The sequence below is a fragment of the Ostrea edulis genome, chromosome 2, assembly GCF_947568905.1.
Source record: "Ostrea edulis chromosome 2, xbOstEdul1.1, whole genome shotgun sequence".
Classification (NCBI taxonomy): Eukaryota; Metazoa; Mollusca; class Bivalvia; order Ostreida; family Ostreidae; genus Ostrea; species Ostrea edulis.
Window position 1 is genome coordinate 47,695,387 of NC_079165.1, and position 19,950 is coordinate 47,715,336.

A 19,950-nucleotide genomic window follows, 5' to 3' on the forward strand; every position below is an offset into this window, starting at 1 on the left:
GTAGGAAACCCAGGCTCGATACCAGGCGTTCAAGTTAATATGGATACTATGGTTGTAAATATGTATTTCATTTTACATAATGATGATACATGTAACACGACAACTGTGAAATTCTATAAAATTATCAAAATAAAACATTATCATTAAGATCGACAGTAAAAGGTTTTTTTGGTTTGTTCGTTGGGGGGGGGGGGGGTTGAACACAATCTAAAAAGTACTCTAAAATGTGAAGTCAAAAGCTAAAACACTATTGGCATAAATATTCTAGGGGAAAAGTAATAAATACACATAAAAAACAGTATCATATATCACACATTAAAAACAAGACGAAATAATTCTTAATTATCAATAACAAATTGGTCTATGGGACTGGTTTGACGATCATTAAATGGTAAAATGATTTAGATTGTTTTGCTCTGTTATATGAATTACCACATCAGCGTTATGAACTTATAAAACTAGACGTACCTGTTGTCGGATTGATTCCTGTCTACCTCGGGTGAAATTCCGACATTGGATGCGTGCACACTGTGCTTGTCCTCGGCTTCACCAAAGTAAAATCTTCAATATCATTTCTTTTGGAAAACGTACTTCATCCATTAACGTATCTTTCATTAGCAATGATAAAACCTTTTATTTAACATACACGATTCTGGAAACAGTCAATGATAAAACCTTTTACTTAACATACACGATCCTGGAAACAGTCAATTTGCACGATATTTGCACCAGGAACTTTGATGCGTTATTTGGTTGACAAACTTATAGCTTAAATAAGATTGCACTTGTTCCAACCCGCGGGTAATATTAAGATCAGTATGAACAGTTTCAATTCAATCCAGCTGGTTGTAAGTGACTCCTTTGATATATACATGTACGTAAATGACAGAACTGAGATGACAGAGTTGAAATAGTATATCTGAATTAATCATATCATTGAAAATTGTGATAAGCTTGTGTGTTATCTTTATTTTTGTATAGAAGTAATCATAGAAAAATTCTGTCTACATCCCTTTCACTTCCAACCTATGGTTATTCTAAATAGTTCTGTTGATAGTTTTTTCTAGATATTGAAGCATAAAACTAGAATTCGGGATGTATCCTTCAACTTACGTTGAGAAGTCAAGCACTCTATTTCAAAATTCAACCCATGGGTTTTTTATCCTACAAAAATGTCATACTTACAGAAAGCGGACGGTTTTTCAAAAGTTTACTCTTATTTTCATTGAAATTTTGATGTCTTTTCGTAACCCTTCGGTAGCATCATAGGACCTCAGAGGCCCGACAAGCTGGAAAACATCTCTTTTTTGTTGTTGTTATTTTGAATATTTTATAAGTATTCTCCTAAAAATACACCCAAAAGCAGGTGATCATGTTTTTGTCAAAACAATATATTCTATTCGTTATCTTCTCTTTTTCATACAGTCGGAAATACACATACCCGATTCTGAACGCCCTCTGATTGCAATGTCGGGCCTCCAAGGCCTGGGCCTTTTTAATTAGTTTTAAAAGTTTCCTTTATATCTAGCTAGTCAGATTATATAAGAAAAATACACAGAATCTTTTTCATTAAGTATTCATGGCAAATGTCAATGAGAATGAATATATTTTAGAGCTTGATATCGAAACTAGCAAACCTGATCATGGACCAGATTTTATCTTTCTTTATAACAAAGACACCAAACAATTTTCCTTTTCTTTTTTTCTGAATTACGCTGCTATGTGAAATTATCTATTCTATGCACTCAACACCAACTCTGATTGGCAAATGATACAGCTATTGTTATTGAAACTGACAAGAATTTACGAATAGCATTTTACATTTGTTTCATTTGTGCTTAACAGAAACTTAATGGTGAAGTTGATTGATTGATTGATTGTATAAGATCCCTCCCGAAAATCTTTCATTCATATGGAGACGTCACCATTGACGGTGAAGGGCTACAAAATTTAGGCCTAAGCTTGGCGCTTACGGCTTTTGAGCAGGGAAGGGTCTTTATGGTGCCACACCTGGTGTGACATGGGACCTCGGGATTTTTTTTTTATATGAGGCCCAAACTTCCCAGGACAGCCCGGACCATTCGATATCTGACATTTTGGACAGTTTTCGACATCACAAAACATGATCAACCAAAATAAAACCTTTTCTGTGTTTATCCATATCAGTAACTGTTGATAAATTATTACAAAAAGTCGTAACAGTGACTTCTATAATCACGGGAAAAATTTAAGAGCATTGAAAATATCAGATGAATATCGTATCCAAAAAAATTATCAATGTGTCAGATTGTTGGTCTCGGAAAGGGGGTGTCTTTCGTTGAAGTTCTTCATAAAATGATAAATATGGGCCTAGTCAAAATTATTGTAAATATAACTAATACTGGACACCTACACAATTTTATGCTGACCATGTTGTAAACCAACCACACTTTCTCGGCTTGCCGGAAAGGCCCGAGAATGAGCGATTGCTTGTAGACCTAAGCGTCTATAGTGATGTAATGCCTTGTTTTTGCGCTTCGTTCTGGAAATTTCAATTAGCCGATTCAAGACTAAATTCACGGATTAAAGAAATGAACAGGCATATCATATTTATTAAAAAATTATCGAAACTTATTTCTTCTGTAAGATCAAAATCAAGCATCAATAAACAACGGATTTACTTCATATTGTATTATCTTAAGTTGTCATTAAAAAGAAAGAAAAAACTGGCTTGGATCTGCCAAAGTGTGTCCTTCACTATACTATCATTTTTGCTATTTCAGGGTAGTTTATCGAAAACGAAGGTAGATTTTAATTTAATTTACGACATTAACTAATCAAGTAAGATTCTACTATAGTTTACGGACTTCACCTCACACATGGAACAATATTAAAGGTGCAAGCAGGAACGCTGGAGCAAGCGTTTCAGAATTTATTGACATTTTTAAAAAAAAAATTATAAGTATATATATATTTCCTCAAAACGAACTAAGTTCAACAACCTGTAATTTTCTCAAAAATTGAGGAAAATCAATTTCCTTGCCACATGCACATCTTCAATACCCATAAAAACATTCTCTAAAACAAGATGGTCCTCACTTGAAAATTGTGGGAGGAGTTTGCCGGACAAATTATGTATCCTCCATATGATAATTTTGAAATAAAAGGAGCAAACCTCCTGTAAGAACGGATCAAAATTGCAACATGATCTTAAGTGATCCACAAAGAAGCTACATAGCAAGTTTCAGCATAATATGTGACAGAGAAATGAAACTAAAAACAGAAAACCCCGAACAGACGGAAGGACGGACGTACAGACATCGCTGTACCATAATACCTCCCGTCTTAAGTCGGACGCATAAAATGTTTTTTAAGTAAAATGTTTGTTATGGTCTATCCGCAAACCAAAACACAATGCATATTGAACATTTCCAAATCTTTTTTCACCCCCATTTCTTCATTATAAGTTAAAAAAAAATTCATGATGCCTCTGTCATAATGGTACATGTACAATTGTTATACACATAATATTGTTTTATACAGTACCTTATATTTCATTGAATGTGGACTGAATGAATAGAAAAACTGCAATGGTAAATTATTTATAAAAAAGATAATTTGCAAAATTGTTTTATCCAGAATAAAGTAAGAAATTTAATATTTGAAAATTTTAGCAAAATATCAAACTGACAAGTTACAGGATCTTATAAGAATTGTCAAAATTTTCAAAACAATCATAAATAGTCAGTCATACTTCAGGTTTAACATACCTAAAATAAAATCAATCTGTAAATATAATTTTGGGCAATTCCTAGATCAACTTTCAATGCCGGGCTTGCAAGGCCCTTTTATGCAATCAGTGTAATTTTATTATCCTGCAACCGAACGGTTAATTCAATCCTCAAGGTACCCTGAATTGTACATGTTACAGCCGAGACTGAGCTCCCCTTCTATATATATATATATAAAAATATCAATATATATATAAATATCTATATATATAAAGCACTAAATAATCACAACTAGGTACTGAAAATTGTCACCCCAGCCCGGGGTCGAACCAGCGACCTACGGCACCCACCGCCTAGCAAGACTGTCAAACCAGTGCGTAAGTCCACTCGGCCACAACAACTTCCCTATATATATATTCTTGGTTAGAATGATATATATATATATATATATATATATATATATATATATATATTTTACAGGTATTCATAACCAATTACACTGATTCATAATATGTACTGTATAATTATTAATTATGATATATGCGAGAGAGAGAGAGAAAAAAATGCTCTATATACTGATTAACAGTGTCATTACGTAGTTTCGCGGCACATTTAAGATATTTACCTAAATTACTCAGTTCTTTGATGTTATTTACACTCAAAAGCTTTGTCAATTTAAATACACTTGGTTATGCATAATAGAATTGTTAAATATATTTTTTTCTTAATTCATTATAAAGAGGACATCTTAGAATGAAGTGGAATTCGTCTTCAATATCATTTATATTTGAAACAATCCTCTGGAATGAATATTTACATTACCATCCAATACTAGCGAGAATGGTAAAGTCTCTGCTACGTCTGTCACATCAGAGCGTGCATTCTCCATTCTATAGGTATTGTTAATGCTCAAAGAGCAGTGTTGTCCCCAGATAATGTTGACCTCTTACTTTCCTTGAAGTCAACCATTATTCCAGATGGTTTGCTTTAATGATTAAAGCTGGATGAGAGAATTAATGTATATGATTTGTTGATTGGTGAAGGTTCATAAAGGCTAGTACTTACGCATACGTGTACATACATTTAAAGCATAACTAATGTTTCTATAGTTTATTGAAGTTATTTCTCGTCAATTTTATGGGTTTTTTTTATGTTGTTATGAATTTGAAGTTCAAATAGTTATTTTATTCAGTTGAAATTACAAAATTTAAATAAAAACCAGAATAAAAAAAAAAAAACCATGAAATTAATAATTTATCTTGAAAGGGTATCATATTGAAAATAACCGCATTGTGACAAAATTGTACGACATGTACATGTTTCGTGTCATAGAGGAAACGTATCGTTTTATCCCTATGACCCTGTGACCTTTAAATCGATAGGGTGCATCTTCTCCTGATGTACCGGTGTACCAAGTTTGATATCTGTCAAGCAAAGGATTCTTAAGATGTTGAACGGACAATATCTTATTTTGTCTACCTTGACCTTGTGGCCTCAAAATCAAGGTATATACTTATTAAAGGGAACCGGTGGATTACAGTTGATGTACATGTATGTCAAGCAAAGGGTTCTCATGATATCCTCCTATGTCCAGAGTAGATTAATTCTTGACCTTGTAACCCCAAAATTAATAGGGATCATCTACTCTTTAGGGTAAACCAATAAAATAGGTTTGATGTCAGTCAAGGAAAGGGTTCTTAGGAAATTGAAGGGACAAGACTTCAAGTTGGTCTATCGACCGACCTATGAACTGGGAAAAAGTCAAATGAACCAAACAAATTGCGTTTCATGAATAGCATTATCAATTCATGAAATAAAATATTTAAAAAGTCTGTGCGGTAAAGTTTAAACGTAATGGCCAAGCTTATTAGATTTGTAGACATGGATACAAAAAGACATGCTGTGACGTTAAATGCCCCACATCTACAAGCCACGTAAATCACCTACAAGGTCGTGTTGCCATAAAGATAATGTAAATGTGTACTTTTCAACATAATGTTTGTATGGTCTATGGAATGTTTGAACAAACCTCTAAATGTTCATTTGCAACTGCCAACTGAAGTGGTGTACGACCAACGATATCCGTGTAGTCCACAGAAAACACTTGCTGTCCCTTTCCCTGTTCTTTCAAAAGTGATTTGATGGTTGGAAAATCTCCAAATTCTGCAGCTTCTATGAATATTTCCTCTAGTTCAGACAGCTACAAATAAACATATGCATGATTACTAAGGAAATTAATTTCATTACGTTTTGTTTGCAATTCCATATAAATGTTGTACATTGCTGCACAAGGAAAACCCTACCCAATTAGCGTCCTATACACCACTGTTACGTAAGGGTAGCTGCACGGTTTACATAGAATGCTGAATGGTTTATGCGGAATAGTTTTGATGAGGCGGTAAGATAAAGTTTCCTAGTTTTCATTACGGTTCGCACGAAACGGTAGGAGTTGTCGGTTATCATCTGCTTTTCGCGGGGTTACATTGACAACACCGGGAAAATTACCGATGTATATTATGCTGCATTACTATAAAATGTGCTGGCATCAAGAAAACTATTCATACTTGTATTTGATTGCACATGAATGAATAATTTCGTATAATTTAAATTACTCTTAAATGCTCTATTTGAAACGGGGAAAAAAAATCAGAATCAGGGCTGCACAATATTATAGATATTTTATTGCGGTTCGTTGACAAAAATTATCTTATTGCGATACGTTTTTTTCAGTACTAATATTCCGACAAAATGCTCGTGCCCGGAATTAAGTAACGAGCTCGTGATTCGCATTTCCATTGACATATTGAGAAGCCTCAGCTATTTTGTGGTGTAAACCAAATGTGGAATAGCGTTTTCTGTATAGCGCAGTATTAATGCTTTGATTTGGATTCAGTTTTCCCCAACAGATGTTTTGAACAGCATTTACAACCTACTGGTACTAATATACCGAATATAATAATAGCATCAGTTCTCGCCTCCTTTGGTACAATTCTGAAGCCAGTTTTACAGTTACAGAACGCACATTTGCTGTTAGATTTCCCAGCAAATACAAATGGGACAGAAACAGACACTTGATTTGTTTTTGTTTTTGTATTGAACTTTAGTTCACTGTGCCTTTTAAACAGTCTGCACTCGTTGCATATTTGGCTTTTGTCATGATCTCTTCAAGTAACTTCTTACACATTGTTGAAATCTTTAAATAACTTTCCTTTATATGTAAGTTGTCGTTTACATAAACAACATCGATGCACCATATTTGTTTACATTTATTCACTAGCTGCATGTTGGAATCAATTATTTGTGATCATCATTAAGACTACATGCTATGAGTAAAACTTAGCATAAAATTCCAGAGACAAATGATTATTGGAAGTCTAATAATTCAAAAAATAATATGTAGGAAAAATTGGTATTCGAACCACAGATATGCAAAACTTCAATAAGACAGTCGCTATACCACCTCGGCTATCCATCACAAGAAGAATTTCTGAATTTCAAGCTATCTAAAGTCACCCGACGTGGAGAATTTTCTTGATAATACGACAAAAGTTGTACACAAGAAGTAAGTTTTTTTCTTCATAGAATGGGTCAAGTCTCCATATTTTAATTACTAAACATTTTACACCTGAACATGTAGTAAGATATTTTACTCTGTTCACAATGGAGACCATCTTCGGATACTCACAGGTGATCTCGTCATTTACTCATCACCCGTGGGAAAACTCGCCGAAGAACCATCGTATGTAGTTATTATGCAAGGGTCATTTCATTGGCTGCTGCACAGAGTCGCGTTGGCAAATCAACGTTTCTCTTTCGTAGTTGGGCAACGACGAAAACTTTTCCGTAGTCAACACACCGATTGCAAATAAATCCACTCACCGGTGCATTTTGCAGTTTGAGAAAAGTACTCCCATATAATTTTGACTGGTATTTGATGTAAGTGACCTGTACGACTTGTCTTTAATCGTTTTAAAACAAAAGTTGCACGTTTTAACGGGCGTCAAGATATTTAGCATAAATAGCAAACTTAAACATATTTCCAAGATTGAAGAGTTCCAACTTTCTGATTGGTTATCTATAATCAACAAATTAGCATATTTTACGACGATATTTCGGGTTTGCCCACGGGTGATGAGTAAAAAACGAGATACCCGTGGGCATCCGACGATGAATGGAGACTTGGCACACTCTATATGAAAATCTGCTTGAAAAAGGTCAAATTTACTATTATTTTGTTTGGTTTTCTCGTATACGTGATTTTAAATGGGCTTTTTCATTGTTCCTTTGAAATGGGCACATCGAAAAATCATTTTTGGAAACTATGGGTTGATTGTTTTAACTAGAATGCAATTTTTTCTTTTTCTGGAGAGTTTCAATTTTAAATAACTTTGACATTTGTCCTTCTGTAGGTTCTCGGCTCAATAAACTCACCCATCTTCTTTAGTACTTACGATTGGTACATGTACCACAGGCGTTACTCGGCTATTTCCGTAACGCAAATAAAACTCGTCTGTAGATAGACGTAGACATGTGTACACAGATGTAACTATGACGTCACAGTTGTACGTTACAATATGAAACGCGAGCTTTCAAATGCATCTAAGATATCATACCCATCTAAGGTATTCTACCACTATCAATTTCCACTTATATGATTATGTATCAGAGTGGATTACTAAAACCGAATATGGAACATATTAAAAATGTGCACACTGATTTTGACTACGGATAACTCCGTTTACATGATCATGATATAGAGGTCACATCGGATGTGACCGGTCGTCAGAGGATCCTTACTCCTCCAAGGCACCTGATCCCACATCTGGTATATGCAGGGGTCAGTGTTTGCCCAACTCTCTATTTTGTATTACTGATAGGAGTTATGAGATTGATCACTGTTCGTTATCTTCACCTTTTACAGGGATTTGGTTGATCTTGACCTTGAGAAACAATATGTGTCTTCCTCTCATCATGGTGATCAAATGTACAAAGTGGTTTGGTCGGTATCCTGTCTACATAGTCAGTGGCGGATTTAAGGGGGAGGCGCAGCCCCCCCCCCCCCCCTCTATAATTTTCAAATTTACGGTAAATCGGGGTATCATGTTTAGAAAAATGTACTAAACGATAAAAGAAGCAATCATTTCTTCCATTCCCGGAGAAATAAATGACAAAATCTTTTGATTTCTTGCATTACTTTATAGAACTTAATTTTGTTCCAGAAACCCTTAAATTTGCGTCATTTGATTAATTTCACCTTATTAGAAATGATAGAAAATAGTACAAATGACTAAATAGGAGACTTATTTCAAGCCTTATAAAATCTGTAAAATACCGGAGCTTCCGGGGGCTCAAGGCGCCCCCAGACCCCACTGCCTCATAAAGTGGCGCCCCCCGTAACCACAATTCCTGGATCCGCCCCTGACAGTTTTCCTACTAAGTGATACTACAACCTTGAAGAACAAAAGGCGTCTACCATTTGGCATGAGGAGTATGCGTACCATATTTGACGGTCCTAGCCCCAATAGTTCGGTCTACATTCTGCCTACAAGGTTTCCCTATTAACTGATACTACGACCTTGACCTTGCAAAACAATAGGCATCATTCTTTCATCATAGTGAAAGATCCTGGAGCTTACGGTTCGGTCTGTACAAGTATCTTGCCTACAATGTTTTCCAACTACTTATATGTAAGAAATACTACGACCTACTTTGACCTTGAGAAACAATATCCATCTTCCTCTCATGGTGATCAAATGTTAGATACTGAACCTTACAGTGCATTTTGTATTTTACTTACAAGGTACGGACAAACAGACGGACGACACCATACCATAATACATTTCGTCTTTCACGGGCGTATAAAAAGGGTGGGGTCATATAACAAGAGGCCCATAGGCCCTATCGGTCACCTGAGTACTAGTGAAAAAGTATCATTACTCCCAAGGGCTATGAAATCTAGAAGAAGAAAAATTCTTGTTGTGTTCTTAAAACTTCACTGTCCTCAAAAGCGCATACACTGATGAAAGGCTTTACACAATATACATGTAATAGGTGTATTAACATTAAAAGATATGACTAATTTTGATCCATTCTAGAGTCAAAACCTTGGGTTGTAAAATTCACCATTTTTTGTACATCCTTTTCTGCTATTCTTAAGAATGCATTTAGATTTTATACAATATCAGCAAAGTTACACATAAATACTATATACTAAGTTTGGTCCCACACCTGGGGTCAGATCTTGCCCTGGGATCATCAAATTTACAATTTTGGTAAAGGACCACCTGCTCTTTAGTATCAATAACACTAAAGAAGATGTTATTTAAGTGTTTTATACATAAACACTATATAATAAGTTTGGCCCTGCTTTGGGGTCAGAACCCCTACCCCAGGGATCATGAAATTTACAATTTTGGCAGAGGCCTTCCTGATCTACATCACTATGCATTTAGTTTTTCTTAAACATTTGCAGTTGTAGAGAAGATTTTTGAAAATTGGTCATTTTTGGACAGTTTTTGACCCGCCCCTAAGGCCCCAGTGGTGCAGGAATCCTGAAATTTACAATTTATACCCCCTTGTTCCGAAGATGCTTCATACCAAATTTGAGAAGAATTGGAATGATAGTTGTCAACAAAAAGTTAAAAATTTCTATTGTTCACACATTTGATAACTGACCATTTCGGCCCCAGCCTGATACCAAAACCTCTACCCCTGGGATCATCAAATTTACAATTTTGGTAAAGGACTACCTGATCTTTATAAATATCCATTTAATTTCAATTTAGTATCAATAGCACTAAAGAAGATGTTATGTAAGTGTTTTACACTATATACCAAGTTTGGTCCCACCCTGAGGTCAGAACCCCTAGCCCGGGGATCATGAAATTTACAATTTTGGTATAGTCCTTTCTAACTCTACATCACTATGCATTTAGTTTTTCTTACACATGTGCGGTTCTTGAGTAGAAAGTTTTGAAAATTGGTCAATTTCGGGTAGTTTTAGTCCCGCCACTCAGGGGTGCAGGAGTCCTAAAATTTACGTCCCCCTTGTCCCAAAGATGCTTCATATCAAATTTGAAAAGAATTGGAATAGTAGTTATCGAGAAGAAGTTAAAAATGTTCAATTGTTAACGCACGAAGATGGACGACAACCAATTGCAATAAATGTAATCTTCTCAAGAACCACTGGGTCAGACAAGTTCAAATTTACATGGCCACTTTCTGGACAGTGCATATTCAAGGTTGTTAAAGATCATGGCCCATGGGGGTAGGGTGGGCCACAATAAAGGATCAAGGTTTTACATGTGAATATATATGGAAAATCTTTAAAAATCTTCTTTTCAAAAACTACTGGGCCAGAAAAGTTCAAAACCTGAAAGCTTCCTGACATAGTGTTTAATTATGCCCCCGGGGGTATGGTGGGGTCACAATACGGAATCAAGGTTTTACATGCAAATATAAAGGGGAAATCGTTAAAAATATTCTTCTCAAGAACCACTGGTTCAGACAAGTTCTAATTTACATGAAAGCTTCTTGGCATAGTGAAGATTCAAATTGTAAAAATCATGGCCTTCGGGGGGTAATTTGGGGTACCAATAGGGGATCAAAGTTGGAACACTTCTAGTATACCGGTCCCCAAAATATGGCGCTAAAATGTGTGCCGCCGAAGGCGGTTTAGTATATATATACGATCGCGTTAGCGATCAGCAAAATCGCTAAAACGGAAAAAAATCACAAAAATAACCCCAAATTCGAATTCCTTGTAAAAAATGAAGTTTAAAAAACTGTTTTTTAAATCAGTTTTTTAAATCCGAAATGAAAAATAATGCAAGAAGACGTACATTTTTTGTTGTAAAATAAATGGAATCCGTCGTTGAGCAAAATAGTCACGTGCGCTTTGTATACGTAATTCTCATGAATATTCGTATGATACGACGTCACTGGTGTTGATGTAAACAAACTGAGCAGCTGATTTGTGATGAAATGCCCCTAAAACTGAAAGAACTTTTTTTGATTTGTGCTGATGTAAGAGAGTTGATTAACTGGTTAATAGGATTATCTGTTTTGATAAATTTGGACGGCAAAATCTGTGGCAGCTGTGACAACGGGAAATTTGGATTAAGAAAGGATTCATCATATTCAAGCGACGAATTTGTATGGAGATGTTCTAACAAAACCTGCAACAAAAAAATTTCCATCAGGACTGGTAGCTGGTTCGAAAAGCACAAATTAACGCTGGAAAAAGTTTTGTTAATAACATATTTCTGGGTATATAAAGCTAGTGAAAGTTTCGTGAGACACGAACTTGAAATTGCAAGTCAAACTGTTGTTGATTGGTATAATTATTCCAGAGAAGTGTGTACCTGCATTTTAGAGAAGAATTCAGAAAAAATAGGAGGCGTTGGAAAATTTGTTGAAATTGACGAAAGTAAATTTGGTAAAAGAAAATTTCACAAGGGACGGAAAGTTGACGGTGTCTGGGTTTTTGGTGGGATTGAAAGGGAGACGAAAAGGTGCTTTTTTACAACAGTGGCAGATCGAACACGAGAAACTCTGCTTGAAATAATAAAAGCCAACATACAGCCCGGTACAACTATAATTAGCGATTGCTGGAAAGCTTGATATTCTTGATAAAGAAGGGTTCGAACATTTAAAAGTAAATCATTCTGTAAACTTTGTAGATCCCGATACAGGGGCACACACCAATACTATAGAATCCACTTGGCGTGCATTGAAAAAGTCATTACCGGTCAGCGGCACAGTTAAATCTCTGTACGATACTTATTTTAGTCAGTACTGCATCCGAAAAAAATATCTTACAGACTGCCAAGATCCATTCCTTAAATTTCTAGAACTCATTAAATCTGTATATGACCCCTCGATACTCGTACCCAATCTTACTTCATCAAAGCCAAAGGAACCCTTGATTGCCAAACAACGACTAGTTCTTCAACCCCTCGATCTGATTAATGCAAACAACAGCTTAGATGATTTTATGTTATAAGGTAAGAATTTTTTTAAAACTATATTTGACTTGTCGGGGGCTTTTATTTTTATCGCACGATTTTCATTGCTCAGCATCCGAGGCGAAAATGCAAATGGCGGCGTGTTTACATTCCGCTTAGCAACGGCAAGGGAAATAACTGTTCATGTACAGTTGCGTGCTTCTGGGGACCGGTATACTAGAAACTTCCCTCAAAGTTTTACATGCGAATACAGAAGTAATTATCAAATCTGTTAATCGTATGATTATTTTTTCTGTAGTAGGTGGACGAAGTCTGATCAGTCGGCGGTACTCAATTTACCACATTCCTGAAATCTCACTAAAATCGCGGGTATTCGAAATCGGTCTTCGAGCAGTTGATGGTAAGTGGTATTACGAACAGGGATAAGAAGTTCGTTATTAATATTAAAACATTCAGATATAAATGTTGCATGTATATCGTTGTGTTTTTAGTTGTATATACACAATTATTTCTCCTACACACAGATTTGATGCCTTTTGAACGGCATCGAAAATAGGTAAACGGTACGTCGCACGATGACAGGGTTTCGAATTTTCCTGATTGTTTTATAATTACTAGATGAAACCCCGCGTAAGCGCGGGAAATCACAATTAAATAATATTGCATAGAGGAAAGACTTTTTAATGCGTGTTTGAATTGTTGCACACATGAATTGAATCTTTAAATAAATGAATTTAAGAATAATTTTTGAATAATTGCGTGCATTAGATATAATAATAATACCATATTTATATAGCACCCTTTTCATACACTATGTACGCTCAAAGGTGCTTAGTTATGATATATACATTGATTGACGCAAGGAAAGTGACCCATTTAATTAGCTTGTCCATTATCAAGTAAACAGTACGTGCTTTCATACCTGTTATGTGGTGTTTGTCAAATATAGGAAAGAAACAAAGCACACTGAACACAGAACTTTCATCGTATTGTTACCTGTATATTACATGTATATAACTCTATTATAAAAACAAAACTTTGTATTAAATTTCCACGATTCGGAAATCGTCGCGAAGAAAGCGGATATTGGGATACACGCGGAAAAAAACCTGATATACGGTATATACAAATATAGTTAAGGAGATATTGAATCGGTAAGATTTATATTAGAATTTATTCAAAATTCCAGTCCAAGGTCTCACATCAAGTTATAACAAGGTCTTGTCACAAAGAATTTATATACAAAATATGATACATGTAGATCTATTGTAAATAGTTCAGGAGATATTGGTTGGGCCAGGATCTTTAAAACGTAGGTCAAGGTCACAAGATCAAACACGATTGTATCACAAGATCTTGTCATAAAGAATCTATATAGAAAATATGAAAAAAAAAAAAGAAAAAAAAGCCGTTCCGAAGAAATTCAACTGGTTACGTTTTCTTAATAGTAGGCCAAATTTCAAAGTCAAAGGTCATAGTATGAAATGAAAGATCTTGCCATCACAAAATATTTCAGGAGAGATTGACTCAGATTTTTAAAAAGTAGATGCAACTCCAAGGTCAAGCTTCACGGAATAATGAGGTCTTGTCATAAAGAATCTACATGTATATTTAAAAAAATATTAAAGCCCTAGATTACCTCAAATAGTTCAGGAGATATTGAATAGGTCAAGGTTTTTCAAAACGTAGGTCAAACCCCAAGGTCAAAAGATCAAACACAATTGCGTCTTAAGGTCTTGCCATGAAGAATCTATATACAAAATATGGAAGTCCTACCTCAATTAATTCCGAGTATATTTGATAGATTAAGGTTTTTTAAAACTCCGAGTTCAAGGTCACAATATGAAATGAAAGGTATTGCCTAAGAAATACAATATATGATATATTTACGTTAAATTGTTTAGGACATATTGAACCGGTCAGATTTTTATTAAATGTAGGTCAAACTTCCAGGTCACCACTAAATCACATGAAAGGTCGTTCCGAAAAGATTGTATTTACAAACAAGAAATAAACATATATGCCCCCCGTGGTGCATAATTGAAAAGGTTTATACACCTGCATCATTTAATTGATAATGGTGCCAAACCAATTCAAGACATTGAACCGACAATATCTTACTATGTCCAGAGTGAATTGACCATATCACCCAAAAAATCAATAGGGGTCATCTTCTCCTTATAATGTACCAGTGTACCAAGCTTGATATTTGTCAAGCAAAGGGTTTTCAAAATACTGAATGGACAGTATAAGTATATTTCTATGTCCAGTTTGACCCTGGACCATATGATCTCAAAATCAATAGGGGTCATCTACTTCTTACAATTAACCAGTGTATCAAGTTTGAGGTCTGTTAAGCAAAGGGTTCTCAAGATATTTAACGGTGTTTTCCTATGTCCAGTATGGGCCTTGACCTTTAACCTAAAAATCAATAGGGGTCATCTACTCCTTATGAGGTACATGTGTACCAAGTTTGATGTCTGTCAAGCAAAGGATTCGCAAGATATTGAGGAGACAGTATATTTATATGTCCAGTTTTACCCTTGACCTTTGACTGTGTGACTTCAAAATCAATAGGGATCACCTACTCCTCACATTGTACCAGTGTACATGTACCAAGTTTAATGTCTGTCAAGGAAAGGGTTCTCAAGTTATTGAGCGGACAGTATCTTCCTATGTCCAGAGTGGATTGACCCTTGACCTTTTGATCTCGAAATCAATATCTTTGAAGGAAGTATAAATATAAAAGCCTAGCTTAAATAGTTCAAGAGAGATTTTTAAAGATATTCCCTGTATATCAGCACATAAACTTTTGATCCCCACACTACCCCCAGGGACTACCATTTGAACAAACTGGAATCTACTTTGTATCAGGACCATTTCATTCAAATTTCAACTTTTCTATATAATTATATTTTTTCCTATATATTAGCATGTAAAGCTTTGATCCCCTCCTCTGATCTACTCTACGTCAGATAACTTTCATATAAATATTTTTTAATGTAAAACTTTGATCCACTATTGTGGTCCCATCCTACCCCCGGGGACCACGATTTGCACAAACTTGGATTTATTCATGTCAGGAAGCTTTCGGGTAAATTTCTACTTTTCTGACCTTGTGGTTTTTGAAAAGATCTTAAAAGATTTCCCCTATATACATGTATATTCGCATGTAAAACTTTGATCCCCTTATTGTGGCCCCATGCACCCTACCCCCGTGGGTCCATGTCATGAAGCTTTTATGTAAATTTCAACTTTTCTGGCTTTTGAGAAGATTTTGAAATGACCCCAACCTATTTTTGCCTTTTCGTGATTATCTCCTTTTGGAAATTATCCGCTTCATTTCAACAAACTTAAATCTCCTTTACCCAAGGATTGATTGTATCTTGCTTAACGTCTCGCTCGAGAATTTTTCACTCATATGGAGACGTCACCAAGACCGGTGAAGGGCTTCAATGTTAGGCGCTTACGGCCATTGAGCAGTGAGGGTTCTTTAGCGTGCCACACCTACTGTGACACGGGACATCCGTTTTTAAGGTCATCTCCGAGGACCCGTGACATTTACACCTGATGCCGAGCGTTTGGCGATGGAACTGTCACGACCTGTTTTAACGACTTAGGTTTGTCGCGGCGGGGATTCAAACCCCGGCCTTCCGCATGCTGGGCGAACGCTCTAACCTTTCGGCCACCGCGGCGGTGTTTGGTACCAAGTTTAATTGAAATTGGCTGAGTGGTTTTAAAGAAGATGAAAATGACGTCGAAAAGATTCAACATCGATGAGGTCAATGCCATTATTGTATATGATACAAAAATAATGACTTATTTGCAGAAGTACCAGTAGGAAAGTGACATACCTTTGTACACGGACAAAGCTATAAAACACTCTTCTTTGATCCACTGTAAATTGTGGCAAGAAAATATTATATCACTAGGTAAGAACAATGTAAGCATCATTAAATGATAATGAAGTAATGTACACACTTTTCGTTCCACAGACGTCCCGTGGGGATCTGGGTTAGAATAGGTCCTCAGTACCCCATTGCTTGTCGTAAGAGGCGACTAAATGGGGAGGTCCTTCGGACGAGACTGCAAAAACCGAGGTCCTGTGTCACAGCAGGTGTGGCACAATAAAGATCCATTCCTGCTCAATGGACATAAGCGCCGAGCATAGGCCTAAATTTTGCAGCCCTTCACCGGTAGTGATGACGACTCCATATAAGTGAAATATTCTCCAGAGGGACGTTAAACAATATTCAATCAATCAATCGTTCCACAGCCAAAAATGTAGATTATGACCCCACTGCGCTGGCCCAGAGGGGAAGATATAACATATTTGGAATAGTTCAGAAGGGGAAATTGCACCCTATCATTTGTAAAGATTACAAAGGTCTGCTTTTTTACTATCCACTTGCATAGATCCTTAACTTAAATTTTCCCGGATTTACATACCTTCAAAATTGGACAAGTATAGGTTCCGCATAATAGGCATAAACTCAATAGAAGGTTACAAAAGAAAGGAGAGACCGAAAGATGAAAAAATTACTTCTAAAAGCAAAAAAGAGAAGTCTTTCGCGCATACTTCTTGGAGTACCCTTGGACACTAGAGAACCGATCCCGATGCTCATGTAGAATGAAAGGTGAAGATAACGAACAGTAATCAATCTCATAACTCTCACAAGGAATACAAAATAAAGAGTTGGGCAAACACGAACCCCTGGACATACCAGAAGTGGGATCAGGTGCCTAAGAGGAACAAGCATCCTCTGTCGACCGATCACACCTGCCGTGAACCCTTTGTCTTGATCAAATAAACGAAGTAATCCGTAATCAAAATCAGTGTTGAACTTGATGCAAAGTGTGTATTAATACACTATAATAATATAGGAGGAGAAACGTTCACAAGCTATTTTACACTATCCACCCCTCTTAGATCCACCTGTCCTGACAATATACATATCTACAAATATTGCATTGAAGCATAAAACAAAGTTTCAAGCCTATCTGATAAGGATGAACAGCGTTCACAAGATTTTGTGACAGACACACGGTCAGAAAGTACAAAAACAATATGTCTCCAATAATGTGGTCCTAAGGTACTTATCATAAGATTGTAATGAAGCACTTGTAAAAATGTTCAAGATTATCCAATACATCATAAAGGAGAAACATTATAAGCTATCTTATATCTTCCACTTATCTTAGATCCACTGTAAATTGTAGGAACATAATAGATCCCTGTTTCAGAAAAATGTGAATGTCATTAAATGATAATCAAGTATTGTAAAAAAAAAATTAAGGCTATCCGAAAAGCCATATAGGAGAAGTTTACAACCTCCGCCCCTCTTAAATCCACTATAACGTTAAGATAGCAGTTTGATCCTCCTGTTCCGACAATATGCACATCTGGAAATGGCAATTGTACAAAGTTTCAAGCCTATCGGATAAGCCTGATTGATTGAGGTTTAACGCCGTTCTGGCAATATTTCAGCCATTTTACGGCGATGACAAACCATATATGTACAATACTTATGCATGTATGCACCTGTATTTTGCAAGAATTGAATTTTGCGTATATATATAATGCTCTTTGTGTATATCGTTCTATTAATATGCAATTGGGAAATGATTTATTTTGTTATTTACTTGATACAGTCGCTAATTGTCATTTTGTCGTCTTTTTCACCCGCGCCAAGCGAAAAGATGTCATTGACAGAATAGGTCGCTAATTTGCGGGGGTTTTTTGTCATCTTTTCGCCTGTGATTTGTTGTATTTTTAGCTTTCGTTTTTTATTTCGTTATTTCGAGGCAAAAAGTCGCTAATTAGCGTTTTGTCGCTTCGAAAAGACTTCAATACCCCAAGCGAAAAGACAACAATATGGGCCGCTAATTTGCGGGTTTTCTTCGTCGTCTTATCGTTATTTCGAGGCAAAAAGTCGCTAATTTTCATTTTGTCGTCTTTTTGCCTCGAAATAACGAAAAGACAACAAATTGTAAAATGACACAAATCAGACCATTTTCATTTAATAATTCCGAAAGCACGCCGTCTGAATTTGAGCGGGCCATTTTGCATCTGTATCAATTTCGATTGCTTGAAAGGTCATCATTACATAATGATGTCTGCACATAACGTAATGATCATACTACATAACTTTTGTCATAACATACATAAATATCGACATAACGTAATGCTGTAACTACATAACGTAATGATGTAACCACATAACGTAAAGACGTAACCACATAACGTAATGATCATACCACATAACATTATACAAATATAGACCGATTGAAAGGATTACATATTTTTCGAAGAATGCTTGACAAAATTAGGGAACATAAATTGCATTTTTTTTTAACATATTGAGATTAAAAAATATAGTGAGCTGTTTTAATTTCAGTGCGGGTTCTTTATACTGATAGAGTAATTTTATAACAATTTATTAATAAATTCAATTCCCAAACCTATCATTAGAAAGTACAGGTCAATCCCAGTTTTTTTTATGTTTATAATTAGAAAGACCCTATGATAATTTGATTGGTTGGAATGACATACGTGAGCGAATAACATTCATGGTTGCACGTAGCAAAATTTCCGTAATCTATTATTAGAAAGTACAGGTCAATCCGAGTATTTTTATGTTTATAATTAGAAAGACCCGGTCAATCCGCATTTCTATACTTTGACACGTGATATCAAACGAACCAATAGTGAAGTGCATTACAAAACATAACAAGAGGCCCATGGGCCACATCGCTCACCTGAGTCACCTTGGTCCATATAAGAAGACTTTTCACATATATTTGCATGTAAACCCGTAGTCCTTATTATGGCCCCAACCTACCCCTGGAGGCCATAGTTTTTGCAAACTTGAATCTACACTGTGTCAGAAAGCTTTCATGTAAATGTGAACTTCTTTGGCCCAATGGTTCTTGAGAAGAAGATATTTAAACATTTTTCCTATGTATTTGTATGTAAAACTTTGATCCCCCCTTGTGGCCCCATCCTACCCCCAGGGGCCATGATTTGAACAAACTTGAATCTGCACTATGTCAGAAAGTTTTCATGTAAATATCAGCTTTTCTGGCTCAATGGTTCTTCAGAAGAAGATTTTTAAAGATTTTTCCTATATATTTGTATGTAAAACTTTGATCCCCTTGTGGCCCCATCCTACCCCTGGGGGCCATCATTTTAACATTCTTGAATCTGTATTATATCAGGAAGCTTTCATATAAATCTCAGCTTTTCTGGCTCAGTGGTTCTTGAGAGGAAGATT

General features: G+C 35.8%; 1 protein-coding gene across 1 annotated transcript in view; it reads right to left on the reverse strand.

Moving 5' to 3' along the window:
* Positions 1-7,381, reverse strand: part of LOC130051451 (short transient receptor potential channel 7-like) — a 37,671-nt gene extending 30,290 nt beyond the window's left edge. The window contains exons 1-2 of the mRNA XM_056153390.1: positions 7,361-7,381; positions 5,740-5,910 (exon numbers count right to left, since the gene is read on the reverse strand). Of these exons, the coding sequence (XP_056009365.1) occupies positions 5,740-5,910; positions 7,361-7,381 (192 nt within the window). The remainder of the gene's footprint in view (positions 1-5,739; positions 5,911-7,360) is intronic.
* Positions 7,382-19,950: the final 12,569 nt, after the last annotated feature.